A 15,571-nucleotide genomic window follows, 5' to 3' on the forward strand; every position below is an offset into this window, starting at 1 on the left:
TGTTTTAGATATTTAAACTGAACTTTTCTGCATACTGTTATTTCTCTCCCAAGATAATATTGGAGCAGATAACAATTTGAATTTTGTAGTGAGAAACTGAAAAGTTATGTGTTATAAAAAAGAGGCTATACTTATTGACTGTAATACTGAAGCAGAAAGTTGTCTTTTTCTTTTTCTTTTTTTATAACTATAACAAAACCTCCACATGGAGTTTTTGTATGAAAAAATATTTACATTACATTACACACAGAACAGTACTTTGTGCTGTGACATCTGGGCTTTCTCACTCTGAACATGCCAATGGGAAACAAATGTGTCCATTTTGTTTGGAGAGGGACCAGAGTTCTATACAAGTCACTGCTCATTTAGGAAGTGTTGGATCTTTTCCCTTTCCTGTGTAATATTCCAATAGATAAATACAATATGGCAAGTAAGTAGCATTTAGTCTTTTAGTAACTTAAAAAGATTCTTAAACTGTGTGTTTTATGTTGTGACTGAATATTCAGTCAAAAACAGAAGTGTACGCAATTTGAATCACTATGATTAAGGTCAGCATAGTCAAATGACATACTGTATGACGAAAAGAAGAGGAAGACCAGAGAAAAATTGTTTCCTTTTGTTCCCATGATGCTAGATATTCTATTGGAGTCACATGTTGTTTACATATTTGAATGTCTAACATCAGTTGTAAGTGACAGGTTTAGCAAAGTGCTCCATACCCACCCACAGGAGCTCACACTGAGGAAATAGTCTGTCTCAGGAGTTCCATAAAAAGGAGGCCAGCCGAGGTCAAACACATTAAGAAGTTACACATCTATTAGACCTCTTTATTATATGTAAACTATTAAACATCTAGTACAAAAATAGGGGCAGCATGGTGGCACACTAGTTAGCATTGCTGCCTTGCAGGCCTGGAGTCTTTGGTTCAATTCCTGGGGCACTATCTGCATGGAGTTTATATGTTTTCCCTGTGTTAAAACACTGGTTTTCATCAGGTGCTTCAGTTCCCCCCCACAGTCAAAAGATATACTGGTAGATTAATTGGCTTCTGGAAAATTTTGGCCTTGGTGTGAGTGTGTGTGTTTGTTTCTGTGTGTACACTGCAGTAACTGGCATCCCATGTAGGGTGTATCCTGCCTTGAGCCCATTACTTATAGAGACAGGCTTCGGCTCTCCCATGCCTTTGAAATGTGTGACACAAACACAGATATGCATTCAATCACACCAGGTCAATTTTCTGACAAGCCAGTTAACTTACCAGTACAGTTTTGGGAATGTTTGGTCTCCACATCACAAATACTGTGGCTGCAACCAAATACTGTACATTCTGGGTATAAAAGACAAAAATCCTTTAAGATTTTATACATTTAGATTGAATATTTTTTTGGTCTCCTTTGATCTAAACTAAAAAAAATCTCTCTTAACCTGTCTGCAAATGACAATCCTCTGAGACCAGGAAGCATTCTTTTTGCTGTTATTAGAAGTTGTTCTAAGTTAATAAAATCCTTTCTTTAGTATGAAAGCAATATTCTAAACAAGGTTTTATAGACACCTTGTAAGCATGAATCTAATGTACCTTATACAGTTCTTCTAAGGATTACTATTTTTTGATCACTTTGAACCTGTCATCATTAAATGTAACTTGCCAAGTATCTACTGTATATAAGCATGATTTTGTGTTTTTCTCATCCACATTATCATAGTTGATATAGGCTTCTTTCAAGAATGACTGGGTGAACTTTTTTAATTAACTAATAGCAACCGCAAGGGATAGGCTTAATGTTTTCACACTTTTTATGAGGTAAAATGATGAACAGCTTCTACATTTTGACAAAGCAGTCAAAGTACCACCCAACAATTTTCCATCTGTAACAATGAAAATAAAAAGATGTATAGGAAGTGAGTCACATTTATAGGGACAAGGTGGGTTTTCTTCCACCTTGGAATATAAATAATGTCCAGAATCCAGTTTGCTTTTTGAGACATTGGTTGCAGTATAATAGCGTGCAGTTCAAAGGGTTCTCTGTTGCTACTTATTATACAGTGCGCTATTCTGTGTATGATCATCTTCTAGTACAGTAATTAACAACAATAAGAAGAACAACACTAACCAGATAAGTCCATTAAAAACAAACTCACATCTGTAATGACGACTTGGCTAACACACATGCATCACATTACACCAATGTGAACAGTGAAAAAATACAGAAAAAGACAGGAAAACAAATCTAATATAAATAGCATAACAAGACATAATATGGTACATGACAAGTGCATGCATCTGGCAGAAAATATTTAATCATACAACTGAAAATGCCAGATATAAATCATGCCAATGCTCAGATACAAAGGTGGATAGTTTTAGCTTACTTGACAGATAATTTCAGTCCAGCCTCAAATTGTAATGACTTGTACTTAAAGTCAGTAGTTTCTCTTGGGAGGCTCAAATTGATCAAAGTACTACACCTTAAATTCTAGGATGACACAGAGAACCACAATAAATTATGAAGATTTGAAGGCTTTTTTCTCTGATCTGTTAGTTAACTTGAGCCAATGAAGCATTCGTCTAGTGTGAGGAGAGAATAGATCAGTCAAAGACTAGAGATCAAAGTGAATGTGATAGGAGACTCTAGAAATTTAGAAAGTGGTACCAGACGTTCATTAAACAAGATCAACTACAGAAGCCATTTTGTAAACACCACTATAGTTGTAAAATGTGTAAAACAGGATTTATTAATATGAGATTAGGATTTTAAAGCACTGTGCAGCCAGATATTTGTACAGTATATGCAAAGTTCTTGGTTGTGTTTTTAGAATGTTCTTTACAAATATTTACATTAAGACTGGAGTGATTTTTTTTACGTCTAAGCTTTCCCTGGGGCTAAAAGCAAGACATTGGAAGGCCTAGAAAATGTAATCTATCTACCGTTTGATACATACAGTACTAACAGTCTATGTCAGACACATTTGAATTTGTCACCATAAATGCAGTGGTCATGTGAAACCATAGTTTAAGAATTCTGCTTACAGAATTTTCAATGATAATTTCTTTGATTTTGTTACAGAAAGAAGTCAGAGATATTTTTACCCCAATTCAGTTTGAGGCAACCTACCAGCTGGGAGAACATAAGGTGAATAAAAGAGACTCCAGCCATCTCCAAGATCTCAAACCCACCCTTCAACAGAGGGACGGAGACAACAATATTGTCAGTAATAAGGTCTGTGATCAATCTTACAGTTTTGCTTAGGCCTAATGTCAATGATTAAAATCTGTCATAATATGTTTACTCAGGCATGCCTGCTTCACTGTATTTAAGAAATGATTGTTTTATTTCCTGCCAGAATGTGGTTTTAAGATAGGTTTTAGATTAATCTCCTGATGTCTTATATTGCAACACTACAGAAGGAAAACAAAAAACTCTTTCATATTTAGTTAAGGACCACTTGTAGGCTAAGAGTTTATTCAGATATTAAGTGCATATAAAATATGTAGTATGAACACTCTATTCATTGCTCTTGTTTCTTTTTGATTTATGTACAGACCATGTTTGCACGATACTGTGTCTGGCCAAACTGTTCCACAAATCTGCGGGTTTCAGCAGGGCTTGTCTTACCACAGTAAGTGACTGTTTTAATGTTATTGTACTTAACTTTTCAGTTCTTTTCAAATGTTACATTTTGATCTAATTACTATATGTGATGTATATTAATGTCAGAACAAAAGAACAATGTTATGCATCAACCATGATCCTTTATGCTTAGGTCAGTCTTATTGATTCCTTAAATTTGGAATATAATTTTTTGCATGTTATGAATCCACAGATAAGATAAACTGAAACATCATTATATTTTTTAAGATAAAAGGCTGATGTCTTTGAAGTATAGACAGTAACTTTGTATGCCTTACATACAGAAAATGAATAATCAAACCAAGCTTGTCTTCAAAGGGAAGATCAGATAACTAGACTGCACTGACACATACTTTGTAGTTTGTACGTTGTTTAAAGGTTTCACTTTACTGTAGGTCTTTTTGCATTATTTTGTCTCCATAAATGTCAAAATCAGTTGTGATTATAGATAGGGTTGGATATTTCTGACTTAAGCAAAGTCATTTTATTTTTTATCTGAGTATCATGTTGAGTATCATCGTCAGATCGAATGAAACAGTTGATTTTTTTGGCCATTACATATTTTACTTTCTGTTATTTTGCACTGTAACTAGTATAATATAATTTGGCCTTTGTAACGGGATCTGGTCCAGGCTCCCGTGAAACGTAGTTCTGGACCCTATGCAGATGGTATAATCTGGAAGTGAGTTGAGTAGGTATGGAGACGACGAAGAACAGGTCAAGTTGACAAACAGGGGGGCATGAAGACAGTGAACTGGTGCTCAGGGGGCGTAGCCGTGGCAAACAAGTCCAAGAGAGTCCAGGGGGAAATCCGGGGGGAAGTCCAGGGTCCAAATCCGGGTGATCCAAATGAGACAAACAAGACGAGGTTAAAACCCAGAATGGGATCTGGTGCAGGGACAGGAAATAATAATGGGATGACGAGGCCAGTCGCTCTGAGCCCCGGACTCAGCTGGGTCAAGACGCCGATAGGAGGCCTGTGCCCTCAAGCCACAAATGTGGGTGGGCCTCCGGGCGTCCGTTTTCCAGTGCAGAACCGGGAGTAACAAGAGCGCCCGGCTAAAATAAGGAGGGGCAGGATTGGAGGCAGGTGCACATAATCTAAAATGTGAAAGAGCCGGAGCGCCCTTAAGAGGAGGGATTACGATCGTGACAGCCTTCATACTGATGAAATCAAAGTGTTCTGTGGCATTCTGTGTATATATCACCAAATGATGAAGGAAATAAAAAGGTCAATTCAGTGAACAGCGCTCAGATATAACTTCAACAAAAAAAACCACAAAGCATTTACAGAACTTCCTTTAGTATCTGCTGGGCTGCTTCAAGTTTCCATTAGTTTAGAATGTGTGAAACTACAGTACCACAGAAAGCTAGCAGTAATACCTACAGTAGCATCTGTCTGTAATTCATTTATTATATTAATAGTTTTCCTGTCTGCATTATCTTTAAGTCATTCTCTACAATGCCTATAGAAACTCTATACACCCTTTCCAAATTAACATTTATGGCCAAACAGCCTGAAATCAAGACACATTAAACCAGAATGGATTTTACCTTTATGTAGTCAGTGTAATACTCAACCTCCAAGTAAAAAAAAAATCAAACATTCTGAAAAGTAAATTAATACCTAGAAAAATGTGTTGGATAAGTGTACACATCCCTAAGATAGTCCTTTATGGAATCACCTTTTGCTTAATGGGCTTGATTTCAAGCTGTTAGGCTACAAAATGTGTTACTTTTGGAAATGGTACGTAGAATATATATGGATGATGTGTCACAGTGTGAAGATTGCTCTGAAATATAACTTATATTTTCCATAAAGAAAATTTTAACTGAAATAAAATGTGTTGCAGCAACTTTGCAAGTTTTTAATTTCACATGCATTTAGTTAAGCCAGTTCATCAGCAGCATTTAGTTACTTTACTTTTTCACCATCGTATCCATTTGCATTAAACTTTTAAAGATATAATACAAGTTTTTTCTTCATGTTCTGATTTCCTGGTGGGAAAAAAAAAATAACAACCAACTGTGTTCCCCTGATCTGCAAACAATATTTTCTATAATGAATGAGCACAAGTGTGAAATACCTCCCACTAACAGAGAAAAAAAGCACGGCATGCATGCTGAAATGAAAGGAGCTAATACATTAGCCAGTTTTTCCACCATTTCATTTTAAATGTGTGTGAGTTTATTTTTCTACCATTCATAGATTTTTTTATTTTTTTATTTTTATGTTGGCCACTGTTGTTCAAAAATAAAATCTGCTTATTTATAAGAAAGAAGTGTCATTGGTGGAGTCTTGTCACACACCCAGATGCGCACCTGGTGCTCTGCTCTCACAGACGCTCCAAGCTGCTGAGCTGCTCATCAGCAGCACCATGGAAACATCACCATCAGCCAGAAAGAAGCAAAGGCGTTGGAGTATGAAGTGATAGAAAAATGTGACCAAAATCAAAACAAAACAAAAAAATAATTCTTACTAGAATAGATAAAGTGGCAAGGAAGACTTTCCTCAGTGCAATTCAAATCCTGAAATCTGAAATCTTTTTTCAGCTACAGGAAAATTTTTATTGTAGTTTGTTTTTGTTCACCATTACCTTGAAAACCCCTATATGCCATCTTTTTTTTACCTTCTGCCGCTTGTCGATGAGCCAGCTTCCTTCCCAAAGGTGTTCCGTGACTAATGTTTTGGATAAAAGCCAGAATTTCATATACAGTACATGTCAGTTTTCAAAGTAGGACATCCTGTGATGTTATTAGATATAGCATAGGAAGTCTTTGTTGATAAATAAAGCAAACAATGCCGTTTTGTTTTTTAAAATATATCTGAATGAGATGTTATACAAATTGCTGTGTATTGTGACACCAATATACCTGTTTGTATCTCTTCCAGGTCCCATAAAGGCAAGTCGTATTTTGCATTAGGGAATGGGAAGACTATAATGTTGAACGTGAGTCTGTTTAATGCAGGAGATGATGCCTTCCAAGCTGCCCTCCATATAAGATTCCCGAATATGCTGTATTTTATTAAAGTCTTAGATTCGGTAAGATCCACAATGCGCTTGCATCTTGACACAGTTAAGTGTATAATTGATGAAGATACTGTATAGAAAGTATCAGCTTTTACACATGGCCGATTTGCACACTTTGTTCTCAGTCTGTGCTTGATGATTTTGTAATTATGTATAGTATATTGTTCCCTGATTATACATGTATAAGGATTTTATTTTGAAGTTCTTAACATTTGTGAGTTACTGAGATTGGTTTTTGAATTCTTACCCTTTATGAGTTACACTAAGGTTTTACATGCCTTTCATATCATAAAGCATATCCATAAAGATAATGAATGTGGATAAATATGCATTTGATTTCAGGAAGAGAAGCATATCAGCTGTGAAATCACTGAACAAGAACAGCCAACAGTTGGACTGGACTGCAGTGTGGGGAATCTGTACATTAACTCTCTTACAAGGGTACAGTAGATGTTTTCAATGATAGATTATGGAGTGTATTACTAAAATCAAATGGTTATACAAACATACAGTATCAGTTGTCAAAACATATGTTCCCTTATGTTGTGTCTGTGATGATAATCTTGGGAACCAGTATTGCTTTAAAAGTTTTTGCACAGTAGCCATAATATTTTATATTTAATGATGGACGGCATGGGATTACATTTAATAGTATGAATGAGTTAGGAATATTGCTTCCTAGTGGTTTAGAAGAGGTTTTGATTAACACTATGTTGTTCACAGCCCAAAACTGGTGATTCCACACAAACCTACTGTACAGTACGTTGCCCTACTTTGAATGCTGCATTCAGCATGTGTCATAACACATCAGTAAAAGTGCAGTACAAGAGGAATGCTTTTTTCTTGGTTGGGAGAGGTTGTACTCAGAAGCCTAATTTATGAGAGTGGCAAATGTTTTGGAGTATACAGTTATTATACAGTGACCTAATACTTTCTTAATTGCAGTGTGGGAAATATGTGGGAGTTTGAGTTTTGCTTTACACCAGTATTCGTGCCAGAGCCTTATCACTTATTCCCCTTTAAATACTTTCACCGCAGAGTGGGATCATTGTGGGCAGTTTGAACAGAGTGGGAAAACCTATACCAGCACAAGAAAAAAATTGTATTATCACTTTTGTTTCCTTATGATGAACATAATGTTCGCATTTCAGTTTTTAAAGTGCCATTCCAACAAAAAATACATTGATGATTGCAAATCCATTTCAGGTCAATGTCAGTTTCTTATTGGATGTGAACAGAAACAGTAGTGCAGGGGACCTCAACATCACAGTTAATGCAACCAGGTAAATCCTCTTCCTTTTGATTAAGGGGGGAAAAAGCAGTGTGGGGTCAATGGTGGAGCCTGGACTGCAAACTGGAGGGCAGTGGAGGGCAAATTCTGCTTGTGTACCCTTGAGCAAGATACTTCACTCAGATTGCTCCAGTATTTGCCCTGCTGTAGAAATGGGTCTCTGGGTCATCATTGTATGAATTTCTCAGTTTCTTTTTACTTGGTAAAATAAAGGAATGCAACAGGAAAAAAGAAGATCCGTAGATGTTTTAAAGCTAGGAAAAATGAGAATGCATAGTTCTAAAACAACACATTTATCACACAATCTCTAAAGTTATTGAAGCACAAGATATGGAGCTACTGTAACTGCTGAAATAATGAGAGGTGTTGTTTTTATAGACAGTTTTTTTATAGATGGCGTCTTGCTACTGCATGCACAGCTCTATAAAATGCTATTTAAACAATCCACTAGGCAAATGTAGACATGTAATTACTTACCTGAAAGATAAATGCGCTGTGTTTTAGTCGGAATTAAGGGAACTGATAAACAAAAAATTTAATGAGTCAAGTCATTAGCTATCTGTCCTTGAGATGCCTTTTAGGTTAGTGGCATTTTTTTTAATGGTCTCAAGAGCAGATGATGTGAATAGCCCTGCACATAACACTTTGATTCTGGGGTCAGTCACTTAAAGGCATGGTTACATTTACTGTACCATACATTCAGTAACACTGTAACAGTTAGCTTTAAAGAGGAACTAATTTAACATTTAGACGTCCTCACTCTAATTAAAGAGCCACCAAACTTTCTACGGTGACACATTTTGTCAAACTAAAAAAATAATGCATACACGTTTTGACAAATTAACATTGTTCTCCAAACCTGAATGCACAAACTGAAGACTTACAAGTTTCATCCTTGCCCAGCTGCTCAGTTTGAAGGAACAGCCTGATCTAGGCAGGGAGGAACCTTACAGAGACAGGTGTATTTATTGCAAAATCATATGAACCACATAAACAAAAGCCACTCCAGTAGTTGTGTGGCTTGTTAAGGTATTTTTTTACATTTTCTAATTTTGTTTTGCCAAACAGCAAAAAGGTTTGAATACTTTATGCAAATATGAGTTTTACATTTTCTTTCACCTTAACTGTTTACTGTTTTGTTTTTTTTTATTTGAATGTATGAAGTAGATTGTGTATTTAACAAAACTTCATTGCAACTTTAAAGAGTCATGACTGAAGGCTTTAAAGAAACCGTGTGATAACTGTGTACTTTTACAAGGCATTGTATACATATTCTCATTTTATGTGAGATATAACACATAAAATGTGTCTCACATCATATCTCACATATCTCACATTTTATGTGAGATATAACATAAAGATAGATATATGCTTCAAAAGGGAAGATTCTCCATAATGACACACTGTCCATCTGAAAAATCATTTTTGCAGTGCAGGCTAAATATTTGATAGTTGAAAAATTATTAGTATTTCTAATATAATTTTGATAAATTCTGACAATATCCCTTAGTTTGGCTTGATCTTTTTGCACCAAAACCAGTTCCTGCTTATAAAAAATTGTGAAATGTTTTCTTTTGCAGTGAAAATGCAGAAGATACAAACCTTCAACATGACAACTTTGCGAGTCTAGTCTTACCATTGAGATATGGAGTTGACTTAAATGTCCATGGGTAAGCTTATCCTTTTAGAAGCATTTTGAATGTTCTCACCTCTCTTTTTAACAGTGGTTTCTGGTGAACCACATCTCATGCCTATTTTGAAGCTGGGGTTATGTATCTTAGCAGCCTCACTGGAAAGGCGTTATATTGGCAAAGCCATTGTGTGTAAAAAAACAACTGAACAAATGCCTAATTCTGTGAAACATTTTAGTATACATCATGCCCAGTGAAAATAGTTGTTCAGCTTTCAGAGGTTACAATGATATTCTTCTGTATGTTGCAAACACATAAGAAATGAGCCAATTATAAAGATCTAGCAGTTTTATTTGTCTTTGAAATACTGTTTTTGCTATCTGTTCTTTTCTAAAGCTTTCTGTTTACTGCAGCACAATTGCAGGTGAAAATGTGTAACTCTCGATCATGGATCTTTTCAGCTGATTAAGATGGGGTGGGAAAAAAAGCTTATAGTACCAGAAAACCCTGGAGCAAGTGTATTAATCATTAGCAAAAGATAAAAGCAAATAATTGAATGCAAAACATTCAGGCCAGCAATGATCTAAGCTGGATTCTGTGCAATTCTGAGGACAATGTTGAGGAGAATATCCTTGAATTTGCATGGTGGTGGTCATTAATAGCCGTTTCAAAAGAAAAAGTTCCACAATACACAAAATATTTTTGCCTCACTGGGAAAATACACATACTGAAAATAACTGCTTAGTCAACGTGCAACCTTGCAGTCTGTTGAAAATTGATCGCCTCTCCTCCCCTCGTGATAACGATCACCAGGACCTTGGGTCCCATCAGTGAATGCAGCCGATCTGAGCCCTCCTTTTCCACGGGTGTATAATATTTCTGAAGTTCCCTAATGAAATTCCTGGGTGGGAGGTGGGGGCAGCAGAACAGAAAAGGATCAGCTGATGGTCAAGGTGAGGTGAAATGGCAACTGGGTATATCAAACTGCAGTGAAACCAAGAGTGTTACAATCTCCTGTTATGTACTGTATGCTCTGCTGTGCAAACAACATTAGAACAACATTACTAAGAAATGAAAACCATTTTGTTTTAATGTCACTCTTAATCCTAATAAATCTGTATTAGCCATTTAGCTTTATATCTGCAAACAATATTAATGACAAGGAGCACGTGACAGTGGGGCGAATAGATTGGCAACTGCAACACTTCATATCAGTTGCTGGTGTAGTTCTTGAGGCTTCTGTCTAATGTGAAACAAAGATTGCTAAATGACAAGGTTGATTTCTTCTTCCATAAACTAAGACCATGTTGATAACAAAGTTTTAAATGTAGAGGACAGTGTTGGTGGTTTTGAGTAAATTGGTGATGCTTGTAACATACTTTACATGTATTGTAAATGAAGTCTTCTGCATGGTATTTTATTTACATTATATACAGTATTGTTGTTTAGTCAGTGACTCTATTAATGGAATGAATATGCAGTAAATACTATTAAAGTACATCTCTTAAATTTGGAAGAGTGCTGAAAAAAACATGGAAGCTGCATGATACCTAGTGTATGTTAATAAATAATTTTGGTACACAAGCACAACAGTCATTTTTGTTGGTTTTAGAAATAGAATATTTAACCTACTCTTCATTGGAGAGTTGAGTTGAACAAATGCACTGGAAAAAAATGAACCATGGGTTACGTAAGTAGTATTTATTCTCATGTGTCTCCTACAAATGCAGGTTTGTTTCACCATCCTTATTTGTGTTTGGAGAGGAGAAGGAGGGTCCTTGCTATTCTGAGAAGTTTAATTACACGTTCAGTGTAAGTAGCTTGGAAACAATTTAAACTTGATTAGGAATGGAATACAACCCCTGGCTCTTTGCAGCATGTTTAAAAGTTTGTTTAGAGTAGGTTTTTGATTGTTAAAGACTGGGGCTTCCCAGACTCCAGTGACTTCTGGTGTTTCATTCCAGCTGAGCCTTCATTTACTTAATTGAACTCTTAACTGAATGAACAATTTACTTAATTAGACCTTTTTGTAATTATTTTCATCTCCTATGAAGTTGCAGATTTCAAGTTGCTTACAAAATGTTACAGTTAACATGAAAGCTGGAAACAATTAAAAAGGTCTAATTAAGACAATTATTAGTTCAATTAAGGGTTGAATTAGGTAATTGAGAGCTCAGCTGGAAAACTACAAGATAGCTAACTTTCTAGAAGATCATGTTAGAAATATAGAGAGTGTGAGGAAATGATTTTATTTCTAACAAACAAAATGTTTAATCTCTCCTTTTTCTATTTTTTGTAAATTGTGGGCAGTAAATTGATTAGATGATTTTAAATACAGTGTCTTGCATAATTATTCAGATCCTTCTTATTGTGTTCTATTTTGTGAAATTACAAAATGTTACTTAAACATTTCTTTAACTTAATATTTTATTCAAAACCTGAAAACTCAAACTGAAGACTTATCAGCATAATTTATTTTATGGTCATCATACATAATGAATTTTGATTTGTCTGAGCACAAAATATTTTCCCCATTTTTGCAATATCACTTATGTGCTTTACTGCAAACACCATGTGAGATTTGAGGTTTTTGAGTTTTTTTTCAAAGTTCCGTTAGTGGAGTGACTATGACACATCAGCATTTTCATGACTCTTCCATGTGTTATATTATTGATATCTTTTTTATTTTTGCTTTGAATAGGTGTAGTAGATTGTGAATGGAACAAATATCAATTGCTACTTCAAAGTGTCATAACTACAAGATTAAAAGCAAAAAAATGTGCAAAGTTCTAAATAATTTTGCCAGGCATAAAATATAACAAAAATTATATTATATCCTTCCAAACAAGTGTATGTTTCTGTTGTTTTTTTATTTCTAATATTTTTATTATCTCAAATGTGATATTTTTGTGCTTTTCTGAGACGTTACAACTGTGAATTGTTTTTAAAGGAAATTACCATATAGAGTGTACATACTCCTTTTGTTAAAAATAATTTGAAAGGAACTGAAGTATTTTAGTTCTAATACAAAGCAAATGACAGATTTAATCGATCTCCATTCAATATCATCACTTCATTTTTACCATTCTGTTTTAATTCTAGGTAATTAATGTTGGTCTGAGCAAATCTCCAGATACTAAGTTTAAAATCAGTTTACCTAATTCCTTGGCACCTCATCCATACCAATTGTTCAACGCTTTGGATATCAGGGTAGGTAAATAAATGTTAATTATGTTGGATAACACCGTAATGTACTAAATAGATACCTGTTTTTTAATATAAGCCATGAAGCTGGAAATATTCAAAATTGTTAGATATGTATTATACATGCGATGTACTGTAGATTTAGATCTATTCATTCATCATAACAGGAACAATCCATTAATATAGAACTAATATAGGACTATCAGGAATGAACAGATGAGCCAAAATGAGAGTTACTGTAACTAATCAGGTTTTGCATTTTACATAACATATTTTATAGATCTATTTTTTTCTTTTCAAGAGCTCCCTTGGACAGTGTCATCTCCTAAATGTTATTAACAAGACAGACGACGACAAGTGTGATTTACCGAAGGCAACCTTTTTAGAGGATGTGGTGTTCTTCTTTTCGAAAACAGGAAAAAGATTTATGGTAAACTAACATGTTCTGCAGCTTTGCACAAAATCTTTCAACAAGCAGTAATTCTTAATCACAAGTGCCTAACTGTCGTGACATTGTTACAAAACACATTAATAGAGGTTGTGTATTTTATAAGAAACTCGCTTTTTCTCAACACAAGATATATATATATACAGTATATTTCCTTTCACTTGTTGGTTTTAGACATAAAAGAAAACTGTTTAATGTGTGTTTTGTTTTTTCTTTACCAGTACTGTATGGAAGAAGATGATTTATGTTTAAATATTATTTGTGAGTTTGGAGAAATGGACATTGGAAAGGAGGCTATTGTTTACCTGGAAGTGGAGCTTAATCCTTCTGTTTTAGAACTTTCTCCGGTGAGAACATGATCTACATAATCCTATTATTTTCTTGATTGATAGATAGATACTTTATTGATCCCCTGAGGGAAATTGCAGTGCAACAGCAGCTTAACACAGACAACACAGCCACGGTGTAAAGAATGATACAATAAGAATAATACCAATACATACAATACAATCAGTACAGTGAGAAGTGCACTAAGAAGAGTTACTCACAGTCCAGAACACACAAAGAACAAACCAGAACAGAACAGTACACAAAAAAGTCGTATTGCACAATATGAATATAAATATAAATGTATTGCACATATTGATATGTAGTCTTACATTTAACCTCATTTTCTGTTTTGTATTATTCAAGTTTTAATCAAACCATTTGTGTACTTGAATGCTTAATTACAGTTATATGGTATCTTTTAGTATTTCTATTATTTTGTTTTTCAGTAGTTCATGTAGATGCAGTACATGAAATGGCTAGTTATACAGTGTATTAGGTGGGCTGACCCATGTGGGACCATCTCACACTTTCACATCTGTGGGCCAAAAGCATTCAGGGTCACAATGTCTACATAGATTTGTTTCTAAATTGATCTCAAATGTTCTTTCTCATTTTGTTTATCAACATCGTTTCATTTTTAATTAGGGAAGGGCGCCCGTAATGCGGATTCAAACAACAGCTACAGCTTTTCCTAAAAATGATCCTTATATCATTAAATTACAGGACAACCCTTTTACAACTGTAAGTATTCATAAATAAATGGTATTCCTATGCTTCTGTTCACTCAAAAGCCTAAAATGAACAATAACCATTCTTGAGGCTCTATGAACACTGACGTTCTTTTTCATTCTTTAACCTTAAGTGTTCTCATTTAAGCCAATCCCACTACCACCACCACAATGGTAATTGTTGTTTCTGGAAAAAAAAAATATCCCAAAGAATTTCTGTTACAAACTTATAATTGTAATACACAACCGACCTCCATGGATCACTGAGAGCTGAGAGAGCCCATTCTCTAATCTAATCCCATTCGACCCTTGGCAGCACTTGGGGAATCCTGGTTACAATAAGCTTGAACCTCTGATCATGGAGCTAAGCCTCAACAAAGATGTTTACATATACACGTACAAGGGGATCTTCCATCACTTAAGCTCAGCACCCATCTAGCACATGAGACAGCAATAATGAGCCCACGAAACCCCATTGCATAGCAGATTGTGCAAGTTCAGAGTAGAATTTAGTGTGGACACTAAGCCTAACACCCCTACTGTTACGATCAGTGAATTGTGATCTTTAATGACCTAGTATTCGAAGCTTTGGAAGTCAAAAGAAGGCATCTCCAAGAGCACAGTGTCCCCATAAATGTACTGGGGCATGACTTTGGCAGTTGTGTTCTATATAGAAGAATGGTCACGAACACCACTGTAGAAACCTGTTTTTTTATGGAGTGTATTTGAATACCTGACATTTTTTAGCTTAGATAAGATTTGACAAGGTCGGGGCACCAGACAGTAATGCTCTTCTCATGATAGATACAGCTTTACCAATCTTTTGTCTGTCTACTTGGTGAATTAAGAAACTAGATATTATCAGTATGGCTTAAATCAATGTCCAACTTGAGGTTTTTAATGTATTTATTACAGATTGTGTTGGAAGCACACCATGACTACAAGCCAAGACATGGTGTAGGACTGTTCATTATTTCAGGAAGCCTTCTTATTGGGCTAGTGATACTTGGACTGCTAACATACATTCTTTGGAAAGTAAGTGTGAAATTATTTATTACACTTATTTATTCATAATCATCTGCTACATATACTGTAGCATTTAGAATGCATTTTTATTTATTTTGGTGCATCTTCTGTAAATGTCAAATAAGAAATATTTAATATACTATATTTCAGTGTAGGTAGTTGTTTACCTTTACCCAGACTTAAAATAGAAAGTTTCAATTGCAAATCCAATATTTCCCCAAATCAGTTGTTGAAATGTCATTATTTCTAGCA

General features: G+C 35.1%; 1 protein-coding gene across 2 annotated transcripts in view; it reads left to right on the forward strand.

Moving 5' to 3' along the window:
- The window catches only part of itga4 (integrin alpha 4), a 39,944-nt gene that overhangs the window by 20,726 nt on the left and 3,647 nt on the right, over positions 1-15,571 (forward strand). Inside the window, exons 16-27 of one of the 2 annotated variants that reach the window (XM_088605157.1) lie at positions 3,066-3,218; positions 3,542-3,618; positions 6,523-6,673; positions 7,004-7,102; positions 7,868-7,944; positions 9,533-9,622; positions 11,314-11,395; positions 12,686-12,793; positions 13,089-13,217; positions 13,457-13,582; positions 14,211-14,306; positions 15,209-15,328. In XM_088605157.1, coding sequence (XP_088461283.1) covers positions 3,066-3,218; positions 3,542-3,618; positions 6,523-6,673; positions 7,004-7,102; positions 7,868-7,944; positions 9,533-9,622; positions 11,314-11,395; positions 12,686-12,793; positions 13,089-13,217; positions 13,457-13,582; positions 14,211-14,306; positions 15,209-15,328 — 1,308 coding nt within the window. Of the gene's footprint in view, positions 1-3,065; positions 3,219-3,541; positions 3,619-6,522; positions 6,674-7,003; positions 7,103-7,867; positions 7,945-9,532; positions 9,623-11,313; positions 11,396-12,685; positions 12,794-13,088; positions 13,218-13,456; positions 13,583-14,210; positions 14,307-15,208; positions 15,329-15,571 lie in introns of those variants that run through there. The other variant, XR_015926275.1, reaches the window with a different exon arrangement.

The sequence above is a fragment of the Lepisosteus platostomus genome, chromosome 14 (assembly GCF_059453375.1).
Source record: "Lepisosteus platostomus isolate fLepPlt1 chromosome 14, fLepPlt1.hap1, whole genome shotgun sequence".
NCBI classification, from domain to species: domain Eukaryota; kingdom Metazoa; phylum Chordata; class Actinopteri; order Semionotiformes; family Lepisosteidae; genus Lepisosteus; species Lepisosteus platostomus.